At 45.5% G+C, this 15,558-nt stretch overlaps 1 protein-coding gene across 4 annotated transcripts in view; it reads left to right on the forward strand.

The window, feature by feature from the left end:
* Window positions 1-2,391: 2,391 nt before the first annotated feature.
* The window catches only part of SETD4 (SET domain containing 4), an 84,727-nt gene continuing 71,560 nt past the window's right edge, over window positions 2,392-15,558 (forward strand). For 2 of the 4 annotated variants that reach the window (XM_060099738.1, XM_060099736.1), the window contains exons 1-5: window positions 2,392-2,813; window positions 4,781-4,950; window positions 8,457-8,552; window positions 11,223-11,260; window positions 13,814-13,902. In XM_060099738.1, the coding sequence (XP_059955721.1) occupies window positions 4,878-4,950; window positions 8,457-8,552; window positions 11,223-11,260; window positions 13,814-13,902 (296 nt within the window). In that variant the 5' untranslated portion in view covers window positions 2,392-2,813; window positions 4,781-4,877. Of the gene's footprint in view, window positions 2,814-4,780; window positions 4,951-8,456; window positions 8,553-11,222; window positions 11,261-13,813; window positions 13,903-15,558 lie in introns of those variants that run through there. The other 2 variants (XM_060099737.1, XM_060099739.1) reach the window with 2 other exon arrangements.

The following is a 15,558-nucleotide window of genomic DNA, read 5'->3' on the forward strand; positions in this document are numbered from 1 at the left end:
CCTTTGCTTTTCAATAAACTTTAAATTTTAGAATGGATTTACTGAAAAGTTGCAAATGCAGTACAGTAAATTCCCATATACTCCACATCAAATTTCCCCTATTATTAACATCTGACTATTGAAACTCAGTGGGACACTGTGAGGCACTCTCACGTACAAAAGCTCCTCCATGCCCCCTGTTTCTTGTTTGTAGTAAAAGGTTTTAGTCTCCTAGGTCTTCCCTGGGTTCCAAAGAGCAGGCACATGCAGTTACTAATTAGGGAAGTGAGGGAGTGCAGAAACAAAGGAAAAGCAGTTAAATAAGAAAACTAACGACAATAGTTCAGTGATAAAACAGAGTCCTAGTTCTCCCCAAGGTATGTATGTAACAACTTGATGGATATCATTGAATTGTTCTTTGGGAACTAAGACCCCATCCCCACCCCCAGAGGTGGAGGATGGTGACTACATGCTGAGCACAAGCACCATACCCCAGCCTGGTTGGAACCACAAAGTTGATGACTGAGATTCCTGAAACATCACCCTGTTACCTCACCACCAAACAATCGGAAAAAAGTCATGAACTCTGAAGCCCTCACCATCAAATGTTGCCTTTAAAAATGCTCCCCTGAAAACCATTGAGGAGTTCAGGTCTTCTGAGCATGAGCTGCCTGTACTCCTTGCTGGACCTTGCAATAAATGCTGTACCTTCCTTCACAACTTGTTGTCAGAAATTGGTTTTGCTGTGGGCGAGTGGACCCAAGTTCAGTTTGGTAACAAACACTATGATGGTACATTTGTTGTAACTAAGAAATAACACTGGAACAGTATTAACTAAGCTCTATGCTTTATGTGGCTTTCACTAGTTTTTCCCTCTAATATCCCTCTTCTAGTCCAAGGTTCTCTCCAGAATACCACATTACATTTAACTGTCATGTCTCCTTAGTTTCCTCTGGTTTATGACAGATCCTCAGAGTTTACTTGCTTTTCACAAACTTTGACAGCTTTGAGGAGTACAGTCGTCCCGTTATCCAGGACCCCACCGTGGATACGAACAACCTGGGATGCTCAAGTTCCTAATATAAAATGGTCTACTATTTGCATATAACCTAGGTACATTCTCCCATATACTTTAAATTATCCCTAGATTACTTATAATGATAATACTATGTACATGCTATGTAAGTAGTTGCAGGTGTGTGGCAAGTTCAAGTTTTGCTTTTTGGAACTTTCTCAATTTTTTTTTCCTAATATTTTCGGACTTGCAGTTGGTTGAATCCACAGATGTGGATACAGAGGGCCGGTTGTACTGGTCAGGTGTTTGTGGGTTTGTCTCATGTTATTCTCAAGGAAGAACTGTTACTGAGTCCAAGCTTGTACCGCTTGGTGCAGGACAGGTCAATGAATTGAGACACGAGGTGTTGAGGCAAGGAATAGTGACTATTTGGAAAGCTAGCAGACGGAGAAGCTGGCGGACTAGTGTCCTAAGGAACCATCTTACCTGAGTTAGAATTCAGGCTTCTTTTATACCAAAAGGGGAGGGGTTGTGGCTGGTTGTTGCAGATCCCTCGGTACTGGCCTGACTCAGAGGGGTGTGATAATCCTTTGTTCTTGCAGCTGTCCACTGGTTGGTCTGGTCATGATGTTCTCGTAAACCTTCAACAAGTTCTGCAACTTTTAAATCTCTATACAAATGAAAAGTGTTATGCCTTTAAAATGCAAGCCTGGGAGGCAGAGCCTTGTGGAAGGACGATTATGTGTATTTCAGGCTGTGGACAACGTTCTTTCTCTGTTTGCTAACACAAAGGTGCACAGGCAGCATGACTAAGCACAGGCAACAACACAACCGTTAGAGTTAAAGGAATAGATCCAATAGAGAGCCAGGTTGTTCTTCTGGGTTACAGAACTAGGGTTATGGGTTTTGGAGAGTAACATCTCCAAATGTTAGGTGAAGTACCCTTCCTATAGCTGGGAACTCCGCAATCAACATAACTTATGACTGATATGCTAACCCTTATCTCTTGGCCAAGGCAGTGTCGGCCAAGTTTCTCCACTTTAAAGTTATTTTCCCCTCCCTTCCATGCTGGGCTGTCTTGGAAGCAAGAGATAATCAAGGTGGGGTGGGTAGGGCAGAGATTGAGCCCCATCTCCTGTAGCGAGGCGTATTTACATAAACGACTGGAATTTTCCTGTTAGGCTGATCCTGGGACACGTACACCAACAGGGACAGCAGGGTGAAGTGGGGCTGGGCTGCCCTGCAACGGGTTAAGGCCGGACTTCGGCCCGTGGCAGGGCGGGGTCGAGCAACTTCGGCCAGGAAGTGGGGGAAGGTCCGGGATTGCAAGGCCCCGGGGCGAGGCGGAAGCTGGCGGGCCAAGGCTCGGGGTGGGATCCGCTCTGGGATGCGCGCACTTGGCTGCTCCTCCCCTGGTAGTACGGAAGGACTCCGTAGGTCGGCTTTTCAGAGCGCAGTTCCCGGTCCGCGGACAACAGGGTTTCCTTCCCCTCGGCGCCCCGGTCCAGCTTTGGGGCGTTCTGACCCCAGCCGATTTTGGCTGTGGCGCCTCCAGAACACAATGCGCATGCGCACACCGAGAGGCGGAAGCCCGCGGCGGAAAGAGGGCTCCGCCTGGCGACTGAGGGCGTGGGTCAGTGGGGACTCGAGGCGGGCCTGGAGGCGCTCTGTCCCTCCCCCTGCTGCTGCGGCTCGCTTCTTTAACTCGCGAGCATCTGGCGCGCTGTTCTGGGTTTCTACGTGGGCCCGCCCACCGCCATCTTGAAGCTGTGCCAAGGTGAGCGGGTCGACTTCCGGGGCTGGGCCTGCCATTGCCCAGGTAACTGGAACCTGCTCCTGCTGGAGCTTTCCATATTTTTAATTTTGGGGGGTCAAAGAGAACTGAGGGCTTCCCTGGTGGCGCAGTGGCTGAGAGTGCGCCTGCCAATGCAGGGGACACGGGTTCGTGCCCCGGTCTGGGAAGGTCCCACATGCCGCGGAGCGGCTGGGCCCGTGAGCCATGGCCGCTGAGCCTGCGCGTCCGGAACCTGTGCTCCGCAACGGGAGAGGCCACAACAGTGAGAGGGCCCGCGTACCGCAAAAAACAAAACAAAACAAAACAAAAAACAAAAAACTGAGTTCGGATGGCCTACCCCCGCCAGGCCTGGCATGATGCTGCTCATTACAGTACCCCCCCCACCCCCCGTTATCTGGGAATCGTTCATTTAGCGAATGTCGACTCGAGAAGCCGCTGTACAGGCGCGAAGGACCCTAAGGTCGGGAGTCTGTAACTGGTCGGGGTCTGAGCTCGCCCCCTGCCCAGCCAACCCGGCGGCCGGAAAACGGAGGGGGCGGGGGAGGGCGGGGTGTTGTCGCAGCTGTGGGGTGGCCTCACGTCTAGGGGCTGAGGACTGGGGGGCGAAGACAGTGCGGCCAGCCGTGCTGTCGCCCTGGCGCCACGTGCACAGCTCGCTCGCCGGACTCCGGGACCCGCGCGCGGCCGGGCCGGGGGTCATTGTGGACGCGTCTCGGCCCGTTCGCGGGCGGGGCGCTGGGGACCCGGAGGGGACGAGCCGCCGGTGGCCCTGGGACCGGACTTGCCAACTTTGGGTCGATCAAATAGTGAACCTTCCAGTGCTGGGGTGGGATAGTAATAGGGCTTGGAGTTCGTGTCTTGTTATTAATTTCAGTTCGGTAGCTTTTAGTTTTTAAAAAACAGTGGTATGGTTAAAATGCACATATATATGCACGTAAGTAATATTCATATTATGTCACTTATGTACTCATACATACATAAGGCACAGACTAGGAGGATACAGAAGTAATAGGAAAAGGCCCCTCCCCGTGCATATCTTTAAATATCCTTCCTTAAAGCCTCTTTTTTTATAAACATAAAATGTGCACAGTATCAAACTCATAAGGGATCATTGAATTTGTTCTGCAACTTTATTTTTTCATGTAATATATCTTGGACATTTTTACATCTTAGCGCATACTTACTATTTTAATGGCTTCATATAGTAGGCCACTCCATTATCTGATCATACTGGTGTGTTTAATAGATTTCATTTTTATATTTCCGAGGAAGTAGTGTATAGAAACTGTAGTCATTTTAGATTTTCTTATCATCTCTTTGTTTTGTCTGCTCTCTTGGCTCTCATTTTCTCCCTAATCTGTGGAAAACCCCCGCTTAGTTTATATTTATTTCAGGATGCTGGTTTTTTTTTTTTTTTTTGCGGTATGCGGGCCTCTCACTGTTGTGGCCTCTCCCGTTGCGGAGCACAGGCTCCGGACGCGCAGGCCCAGCGGCCATGGCTCACGGGCCCAGCCGCTCCGCGGCATATGGGATCCTCCCAGACCGGGGCACGAACCCGTATCCCCTGCATCGGCAGGCGGACTCTCAACCACTGCGCCACCAGGGAGGCCCAGGATGCTGGTTTTAAGGACAAATCATTGTTTACTTCACACTGAAAGAGGATTTGGTTTTTTTCTCTAAGACTTCCTAGCAGATGGGGGCTTCAGGACTACGGTTTCTTCAAAGTACAGATAGGTTGGTGCTTAGTAAGTGTTGATTATCGTTTATGTACACGTCACCAAAGCACACAATTATGAAATCAGTTATGAGGATTTCTATGATTAATCAGCATTTAGTAGGACCTCAAGATAAAACTGTTTTAGAGGGACCAATATAATGGGCATTCCATTACTGCACATGATTTAGCTCAGAGTATAAACAATTTATATACAAAAACACTTTAGAGAAATGGTTTACTAAATAGTTACATGTGTATATTTAAATCCTTATAGGTACAAACAACAGTGATTATCATACAGCTGGAAAGAAAGGCAAAGAAAATGCTTTTTATTTTAGATTGGGCAGTTAAGCGGAAACTGCAGTTTTAGTATGAAGAACGGAGGTGGAAGAACAAGCCGAATCAGAAGACGAAAACTCTTCACAAGTTCTGAATCAAGAGGAGGTACAGTTTTGATTGTTGTGGTGCCAGTGATGAAAAAAAGGAATCCTTTGTTGATTGGTATTAACACATAGCTTTTCTCAGAGGCACATGAGCAATGTTAAATTTATTATTCATTTATTTATTTATTTTTGGCTGCGTTGGGTCTTTGTTGCCGCATGGGCTAGTTGCGGCGGAGCGCGGCTTCTCACTGCAGTGGCTTCTCTTGTTGCGGAGCACGGGCTTAGAGTGCAGGCTCAATAGTTGTGGTGCACGGGCTTAGTTGCTCCGCGGCATGTGGCATCTTCCTGGGCCAGGGCTCAAACCCGTGTCCCCGGCATTGGCAGGCGGATTCTTAACCAGCACGCCACCAGGGAAGCCCATGAGCAATGTTCATAGAGAATACTTCTTAAAGAATATTCTTTTAAATAGTGCCATTATATTCTTTTAAACCCTTGTAGAAATACAGATATATTGCTTCAACTATGTCTTCTTTGGGGATGACTCCCAGGTTTCTGTTTCTGGTCCTGACCTCTCTGCTGACCTCTAGCTACCTATAGGATATCAATGTTTGGATGTAAATTTATCATTTCAAGTTCAGTGTAACCCAGTCTGTGAAAGTGCTTGGCCCACTGGAGAGTACTGCATAAATGGAATTGTTATTTTTCATGAAAATTAATAATACTCCTCCTAGCTGACCCCCAGCATGTCAGCACCATGGAGGTAATCTTTGACTATGTATCCTTTGTTCTCTGGAGCCCATGTCCTAACTCTCACCTGGCCTTTCTTAGGTTAACTTCCCCCTCTCTGTTCTACCCAGAGATGACTTTAGCCAGCTCTTGGCTGATTCACTACATTCTTGTTTTCTTCCCTGCTGGTTGTTCCATTTGTCACTGTCAGTCTAACTTTCTTAAGGGATGTAGCCTTTTAGGTTTAGGAGCCTCCAGGATCCTCATTCTCTCTCTCTCTTTTTTTTCTTTTTGGCCTTGCCACACGGCATGCAGGATCTTCCCCAACCAGGGATTGAACCCGTGCCCCCTGCATTGGGAGCACAGAGTCTTAACTACTGGACCGCCAGGGACGTCCCCCTCATTCTCTTGCGTGTGCTCTCTGAACTTCTGCTTTACATCAACTGCCTTTCTAAGTGGCTCCCCCGCCCCACTCCCTGTGTTGGCAGTATGTTCTCTGCTCACCATTTCCTGAGCACACCTCCCACATTTCCACCTCTGCCATTCCTCAGTCTTTCTTCAGCCAAAACATCTTTCTTCCCTTTTCCCTGCTTGTTCAGTTTCTCTCTAACCTTCGAGGCTGAGTTGAGATCCTATGTTTTTGGTAATGCCATTTCCAATTCTCACTAATGTCACTGGGTTATCATGCTTATTGGGTATTATTCTTTAAGAGCTATGGTTTTCCAGTTGTTTTTCATGGAAGTCTTGTTTCCCCAACTAAAATGTTAACTTTTTGAGGGTGAGGAACATGTTGAAGGCTCTCCACAGTGGTTAATAGTGCTGGGAGTGTAGTAGTTGCTTATTAAATGTTCTTGCTGTAAACTCTGTTCTCTAGGTTGTGATAATGTATTTTAGGAGCCTTAGATTTTGGATCATGTATTTTTTTAGAAAACACTTTCATTGAAGTATAATTGACATATAATGAATGTCACATATTTGAAGTGTGTACTTTGATAGACTTTGACATATGTATACGCACAGGAAGCCATTATCGAAATCAAGATATGAACATATTCATCACCCCAAGAGGTTTCCTTGTTTCGCTTTGTAATCCTTTCACCTTGCCCTCTTTGAACCCTCCCTGCCTCCATCTTCAGACAACCACTGATCTGCTTTCTTTCACTACTGATGTGTTTGTTTTATAGTTTTATTTAATCATATAGTATGCATTCTTTCTTATCTGCCTTCTTTTACTCAGCATAATTATTTTGAGATAATTCTCTGTTGTGTGTATCAATAGATCATTCGTTTTTATTGCTGATCATATTACATGATTTGTTTACTTCAGTTGTTCCAGCAATATTTATTGAAAAAACTATCCTTTCTCTATGGAATTGCCTTTGCATTTTGTGAAAAACCAGTTATCCACATATGTGTGGGTCTGTTTTAGACTTTCTTTTCTGTTCCATCGATTTCTTTGTCTGTCTTGATGACAGTATCACACAGTCTTAGTTACTGTAGCTTTATAGTAATAAAAAGTTTTGAAATCAGTATTTCAAAGTGGTTTTGGCTCTTCTAGGTTCTTTGCATTTCCATATGAATTTTAGAATCATCTTGTCAATTTCTACAAAAAAGCCTGCTTACATTTTGATTTGGATTGTATTGAATCTATAGATCAATTTGGGGAGAACTTGACTTCTTAACAGTGTTGAATCTTCCAACCCATAAACAAGATGTATCTCTCCATTTGTTCAGATTATTGATTTGAGATCTTAAAAATTTTAAAAAAATTTTTAATTGTAGTAAAATTACATGTAACATAAAATTTACCATTTTAACAGTTTTTAAGTATACTTCAGTAGTGTTCAGTACATTCACATTGTTGTACAACCAGTCTCCAGAATTCTCTTCATCCTGCAAAACTGGAACTCTATACCCATTAAATAATAACTCTTCATTCCCCTCTCCCCCAGCCCCTGGCAGCTACCACTCTACTTTTTGTTTCCATGAACTTGGCTATTCTAGATACCTCATGTAAGTGGAATCATACAGTATTTGTCTTTTTGTGAATGGCTTATTTCACTTTCAATAATGCCCTGAGGATTCATCTATAAAGCATGTGTCAGCAGGATTGGTTCCTTCTGAGAGCTGTGAGAGAAGGGTCTGTTCTAGGCCTCTTTTTTTGGCTTTGTCGTTGGCTGTCTTCTCCCTGTGTTTCTTCTATCATCTTGCCTCTGTTCTTGTGTCCAAAATTTCCCTTATTATAAGGACACCAGTCATACTGGATCCAGGTCCACCCTGATGACCTCATTTTAACTTGGTTACCTCTGTAAAGACCCTATCTCTAAATAAGGTCAAATCCTGAGGTACTGAGGGTTAGGATTTCAACATATGAATTTTGGGGTACACAATTCAACCCATAGTAGATGCCTTTTATTTATTTTTCTTTGCCTTTTGCACTGGCTAGAACCAGTGTAGTGTTGAATAGTAGTGGGGAGAAGAGACATCCTTCTTCTGTTCCTGATCTTAGGGGGAAAGCACGTAGTTCTTCATCTTTAAGTAAGTCAGCTGTAGGTTTTTTGTTAGATATTTTTTGTCGTGTTGAGGAGGTTCCCTTCTATCCTTGTTTGCTGGGAGTATTTATCAGGAATGAGTGCCAGATTTTATCCAGTGCTTTTCCTGCATCTTTCAGATGATCTTGTGGTTTTTCTATTTTAGCTTACATTATTTGTGCATGTTTTAAAATTTATTCCCTTTTATGATATGACTGTCTGAGACAGTTCATCAGAGATTTACTTTTTAAATGGTGATCTGATTATATAGTGATTTTAATCACCAGTTTTTCTTTCCTCTCTTCATTAGTGAATGAGAGCTACAAGCCTGAATTTATAGAGCTTAAGAAGTGGCTGAAAGATAGGAAGTTTGAAGATACAAACTTAATACCTGCTCATTTTCCAGGTAAGGTCTGGCATTCAACTCTCACATGAGAGACATGTGGGCCCAGGTGGTAGGAAAGCAGGGGTGATTCTTGCAGGTGGGCTGCATTCTTTCTGGGGGCATATCATCTCCTCAACCCGAAAAAAAATATCTAACATCTTCTGTTGTGTGGCAGCCTTCCTGCCTTGTAGGTGTAATATTTACTTGACCTTATTCTAAAAATGAGTTTAAGTGGCTTGTGGAGAGAAATTCCAAAATGGTGAAATAAAATTAAAAGTTAGAAAAGGGAAATGAGAATAGAAAAATAAGACGAAGGCAGGGATAAGGATAACACATAAAAGCCATGATTATGAAATTTTGTACCCCTGTCAGAGGTGAGCTACAAATTTGACTCATCTTTCCAGCAGCCCAATGTATATGATCAATTAGCTGAATCTTAGTGTTCTGTAAACACAGCTAAACTGTTTACTCATCAGAAGTACAGGTATTTCTGGAACTTAGACCTGAGGGAAACATCTTCACTGGGCTTTTCTGGGAGGACGTTGTGTAATGTGGGGACTGGTGTCCCCCTCAACCTGCTTATGGTGATTTCAAGCCATGCAGGCTGATGGGATTATCCCTTAGCTCAGGAGCATCACCGTAGTTTTCTAAGGGGAGGGGTTCCAGAGAACCAGCAGAGGTGCTTGGTCCCTGGGGGTGGCTCCAGGAGAGGAGCCCTTAGGGAGGCCTCAGCGGTATTGCCCCCCGAGTGTTGGAGGAGGAGCCCCTGTGTGGCCCTGGCGTCCACAGTCACCTGAACAGGGGTGGGTGAACATTCTCTTCTGGAAGGTGAGGAGCTTGCTGTGAAGGTTGGATTGACATTGTTTTCTGAAAATTGACGAGCTTGTCCTGGAGTTTGGGTTAGCATTCTCTTCCGGAACATTCTCTCACAGAAGTTGGGTAGCTTGTTACGGGCTTGTGCCTGCATACAAGGCGACCCAGCGCTGTCCACAAGTGGGCTTGCGGTAACCACAGAGAGGACCACCTGTCTCTGTGCCTCAGATCTGCTGTAGCACAGAGACAATTATGTGCTGAGGGCCTTGAAGTTCTGGATCACAGGGCAGGTGCAGACATTTCACCTTGTAGAATATTTAGATCATATGCCTCTGAATGCTTCCCTTGGCGATTAAAATGATCATTCAAGTACCCATTAGGTAATTTAACTTTGAGCAAACGAACTTCCTTATATATCACCCAAGATAAATGGTTTACCATGTGTGCCCCTGGTCCAGTGAGGCGATGTGTGGAAAGTTGTTCCCTATGTGTCAGTTGTACATGATGACTTTGGTCTAAAATACTTGATTTGAACCAACTTCTATTAGGATTGCTCCTTCTTTATGATGGTGAACCATATGTATCAGCCTCTCACAGAATGTTTAACTTTCTGTTTTTGTGTGTCAAGGAACGGTCAGTAAAAACCATACTCTTAGATTTTACTGGATGGAGTTCTTTATGAGATGATCAAGGGAAAGTAGTGTCAGGAGTGGACTTGCTGTGCCTAAGGCCTGCCTACTCCTCGGGTGTCACTTTGCCTTAAGAAGGGTAGTTTTAAAATTGTCAAGCAGGAATTGGCATCTGGTTTCAATCGAATGCCTGAAAATAAGTAATCTGTCTGTGGTTTGGAGCAGTGAAGGATTGACAGAGCTGCTGACAGAGGTTAGTTGACAGAGCTGCTGCGGAGGTTAGTGTCGTGAGTGTGCTCTGGCCGAGGCCTTGGCTCACGGGGAGCAGCTGGCCCTGGATCTACCCTGCTGAGCTCCTCCGGTCAAGGAGGGCGTGGCTAATGGCTTGCCTGGCTGGGGTGGGGAGGGGGTAGGCCTCGGGCTTTGTGGGACCTGAGTGAGCTTTACTGGTCATTCGGTCGAAGACTCGAGATCATTACTGGGGAAGGCCGGGTCTGGCAGTGGGTAAAAGTGGCCTGCGGGTCCAGCCTCTGAGGTTGGGTGGGCGTTAGGGTTAGGTTCCACCCCGGCTGGTGAGCCCCAGGGGAGAGAGTCTAGCCTCAAGTTTCCTGTAAGAGACCCAACAGCAGATCTGCCTAAAGGTGATGATCTTTAGGTGTTGACTCCGAAGCTGACTTTGCCCTTCAAGATTATAAACCCAAAAGGAGGTCGGGCCATTTTCCAGAATAGCTTCTTTTTTAAAAAAAATTTATTTATTTTTGGCTGCATTGGGTCTTTGTTGCTGAGCACGGCCTTTCTCTAGTTGCGGTGAGTGGGGGCTACTCTTCGTTGCAGTGCATGGGCTTCTCATCGTGGTGGCTTCTCTTGTTGCGGAGCACGGGCTCTAGGCACGCGGGCTTCAGTAGTTGTGGCACGTGGGCTCAGTAGTTGTGGCTCGTGGGCTCTAGATCACAGGCTCAGTAGTTGTGGCGCACGGGCTTAGTTGCTCCGCGGCATGTGGGATCTTCCCGGACCAGGGCTTGAACCCGTGTCCCCTGCATTGGCAGGCGGATTCTTAACCACTGCGCCACCAGGGAAGCCCCAGAATAGCTTCTTGATCCTTTGGTTCCCCTGGGAGTTAGAGGATGCGAGACACTCAGCTTCAGCTTTGTGTAATTTTGAAGTTCATCCATATCTTTTATGCAAAATAGTATCTCTAAGACCTTGAAGAAAGAGTAGGATTTACCCTTTTCTGTCTTTGCATTCCTAGGTACAGGAAGAGGGCTGATGAGCAAAACATCCCTACGGGTGAGAATTTCTCTCTTATCTTGAAACCCAAAGTAGATTTTGCTGCTTTGTTTTTGTTTTTGTGGTTCCATCAAGTGAATTAAAAATATTTTAGACATACAGATTTTTTTTTATTACTTTTTTACTTAATGGATAGTTTTGAATACAGTTCTGTCAGTTAGAATTAAGTTTGCAGCGTATAAGAGACAAACCCAAGGTAACAGAGCGCAGGTGTCTCGTGCCGTCATGTAAACAAGCGTGGACGGGCAGACCTGGGCTTGTGTGCTGGTCTCTCGGGCTCCGTCCAGCTCTTATCCACGTTCTGAGAGGGAGCCCCACACCCTGAGCTCCAGGGTGCAGCTCCAGGAGCTCGAGCAGCAGGACGGCGCAAGGGGTGAGGAAGGGCAGGCTTCCCCTCACCCCGGAAATTCCAGCTCCCAGCTGCCGCGACCCCGCACCCTTCAGGTGGGACTGCATGGGGAGGAGGAGAAGGGAGCGCGTGCTGGGGGGGCAGCCAGCAGTCTCTGCCGCAGCAGGTTTTGTAAATCGGATCATATATATATATATATTTTTGGTGTGTGTGGTACGCGGGCCTCTCACTGTTGCAGCCTCTCCTGTTGCGGAGCACAGGCTCCGGACGCGCAGCCTCAGCGGCCATGGCTCACGGGCCCAGCCGCTCTGCGGCACGTGGGATCTTCCCGGACCGGGGCACGAACCTGTGTCCCCGGCATCGGCAGGCGGACTCTCAACCACTGCGCCACCAGGGAAGCCCCCGGATCATATTTTAAATGCGCTGGGGATGGGCTGGGGGTGGAAGGGAGCTGCTGGAATCTGAGCATCCATAGTAAGTGCAGCCCGGCAGCCCAGCAGGCTGCTAACCCTCCTGGCTTCTGTCTCCTCACCTGGAAGGTGTGAGGTAAGTGATGCGGATGCTCTCCAAGGTCTGTTTTAGTTCTTCTGTGCTACTTAAATGGTATCTAATGCACAGTTTTCTGTAAAGCTAGAAATTAATTCCTTAATTTGTTTGTAATGATCTTAATTTTCTATTTCAAAATTGTTTTAATTTATTTTTACTTCCTTAATTTAATTTATAAAAAAACCCAGCTGTGTATATATCTTTAGCCTAAAGAATGGTAGGTTTTAATGTTGTAGTTCTATTATGCTATCTTAATTTTTTTATTAAACATTTAAAATTATAAAATTTACACAACATAAAATTTACTATCTTAACCCTTTTTAAGTGTGCAGTTCAATAGTATTAAGTACATTAACATTGTTGTGCAATATTTTTCTTTTTGAGGAGACGTATATGACTTCATTCTGTGGCAGAATTTGGGGGGAGAAATATACGTCTCATGAATATAGCAGTGACTATGGGTAGTTTTTGTTTAGATCATGAAATGATAATTGGCAGTTGCTTTACATGTGCTTTCAAATGTGGCTTTTTTGTGAAAACTTTTTGAAAATTGAGATGTATTTTACACATAGTGAAATGCACAGATTTAAAGTGTCCAGTTTTGTTGATGAAGACATTTACCCCAGTCAAGACATAGAGCGTTTGGGGCTTCCCTGGTGGCGCAGTGGTTGAGAGTCCACCTGCCAATGCAGGGGACACGGGTACGTTCCCCGGTCTGGGAAGATCCCACATGCCGCGGAGCGGCTGGGCCCGTGAGCCATGGGCGCTGAGCCTGTGCGTCCAGAGCCTGTGCTCCACAACGGGAGAGGCCACAGCAGTGAGAGGCCCGCGTACTGCAAAAAAAAAAAAAAAAAAAAAGACATAGAGCATTTTATTAAGTGCCTTTTTTTAAATCAGAAAAGTCGTGGGATGTCAAAGCAGGAAGGGACTGTAGTGACCATCCCAACTCAATCTCGAATCACAGATGAGGAGACCAGAAATTGAACCCAGGAGATTTTTGGCTGTGATGTTTAACCAACTTAGATGCCAGTTATGATGAAAGCAGGATCTTATATCTGGCTTCTTAGTGCTTTCTTTCTGATGTCTCTTCCTCGACATCTTGATTTTTCTTTCTACGTTTCTGTCTCCGTGGGAGAAACTGAAAACTGTACTTTGGCAGGTGGTCACATGAGACCCTTGTGCTGGGTCGCCCTTCTTTCTTCAGCCACTTGGTGCAGATTATAGGGCAAGTAGGCCATTGCTGGGAATAGTCACGGGACACATGGATTTCACTGGAAGAATTTTTTGGAGTGGTTTCTGTCTGTTGCCTATAGGTAGCACTATTTCCTGGTGTCAGAAAATGAAGGGATAATATGATTCGAGTTGTCAGAGTGTTTCCACATTCCTTTCTGGTGGAAGGTTGACTGGTGGTGGGTGTCAGTCACACAATTAACCTTTAATTCTTGCTGGGGATGTAGTGTCTATCCCTGGCGTGGGAGCAGCCTTGCCTGCATCTGCTGACTTAAACTGGGGAGCCCATCCCCCGAGGGCTCTTCGGTCATCTGTGGTTGGGCTCTGCTGGGTTCTTATTAGATGATTGTGGAATCAAGGACTTTCAAGACTCATTCAGGTCCTTCCCAAAGCACGGATGTCCTAAACTTTACTTTCTTTTTGGCAAGGAGGGACGGATGATCATCTCATTGCCTGAGAGTTGCCTGCTCACCACGGACACCGTGCTTAGAAGCTACTTAGGGGCGTATATTGCTAAGTAAGTGACCGCTCCCCTGCTTGTCTGGGGCAAGTGCTTCTCCTTTAAAGTTTATATCGTTGGAGAGTGTGTCGTCCAAGACATAGCTCATTAGGACCCAGCCCTTTCATGTAGCTAACAAATATCTGAAATGATTTGAAAGGTTTACTCTGTTTTATGAAGTTGGTTATTAATTCATTGTAAACTGCATTTTTAAGGTTTTAATAGGCTGCTTGGGATGTGGGTTTGAATCCTGATCTAACCTTACTAGAAAATAAGGATTAAATGGGGTAATAGATGTAAATCACGGCTGAGCGCCTTGTCTCATGACGGTCCACTCTCCTCCGTTGTAGTAGGTCTTGACAAATTCTATTTACTCTTTTGTTTTTACCCTTATTGTACTTGCTTGAATTCCCCTTCAGCTATGAAGAGCTGTCGACGGTATGAGAGAGTTGGTTTTGTTTGGCATAGAAGAGAGGAGGCCAACATGGGGGCTGAGAACTGTTTTCTGGCTTATGTTATAGGGGGTCTGTGTTTTGGGTGGGTTTCTGAGGACAGTGTGAGGGGGATCCTCAGCATAAGGGGCTTCCAAATTATAAAGGTTGAAAGATTGTATTGTTTCTCAACCCAAAGTAAGTTCTGGACTTTTTTCCCCTGGCTTACTTTTGTAAGAGGGCTGGTGTATTTTCATTGGCCTGAGTAGAGACAAGGATGCTCTTAGTCTTAACATTTTCTGAAATTTTGAGTAGAATGCATGGTAATTTAGGAATCTGGACTTGGAAGGATTAATGAAAACTTTCCTAAATACATTCATGCAACGTGATCTTTTTATTGGTAACAAATAAAAACACTGCCATGTATAATTTGCAATAGAATGGGTAAATTTAAGACAAAAGCTTTAGATCAGGTGTATAATGAGCCTCTTCAGTTTTCTGCCTGGGTTAGTATCATAATAGAACTTTCTGCAGTGATAGCATTGTTTTACCTTGTGTTGTCTGGTATGGTAGCCACCAGCCACATATGGCTCAAGAGCACTTGAAATGTGGCTTGTATGACTGGGGGATTGAATTTTCAATATTATTTAATTAAAAAAAAATTGAAATAGCTATATGTCCCCAGCGGTTACTGTGTTGGATGGGGCACGTCTAGGTTCTTCCCACCAATTGCCCTCTACCCCCCAAGATTTATATCCTAAACCAAGTGAAACAAGTGAAATTCCAGCAAAAGCTTTAAAACTGGAGAACCGGGCTTCCCTGGTGGTGCAGTGGTTGAGAGTCCGCCTGCCGATGCAGGGGACACGGGTTTGTGCCCCGGTCCGGGAAGATCCCACATGCCGCGGAGCGGCTAGGCCCGTGAGCCATGGCCGCTGAGCCTGCGCGTCCGGAGCCTGTGCTCCGCAACGGGAGAGGCCACAACAGTGAGAGGCCCGTGTACCGCAAAAAAAATAAAATAAAACAAAACAAAACAAAACTGGAGAACCAAGTTGGAAGCAGAGAGGTTTCTGCAAGAAAGAATCTCTGGCAAACAAAGCTGGAACTCGGGTTAGTGAGCCAGTTCTTTTATCAGAGTGACTGGTTCACTGCATTTGTACTGGGCTGCAATCCGGGGAGGAAAGCCTTGAGGAAGGGAGACCTCTCTTGGGTGCATTAGGTGAACTTGGCCACAGTCCCTCTGGGA

The sequence above is a fragment of the Mesoplodon densirostris genome, chromosome 5 (assembly GCF_025265405.1).
Source record: "Mesoplodon densirostris isolate mMesDen1 chromosome 5, mMesDen1 primary haplotype, whole genome shotgun sequence".
NCBI lineage: Eukaryota > Metazoa > Chordata > Mammalia > Artiodactyla > Ziphiidae > Mesoplodon > Mesoplodon densirostris.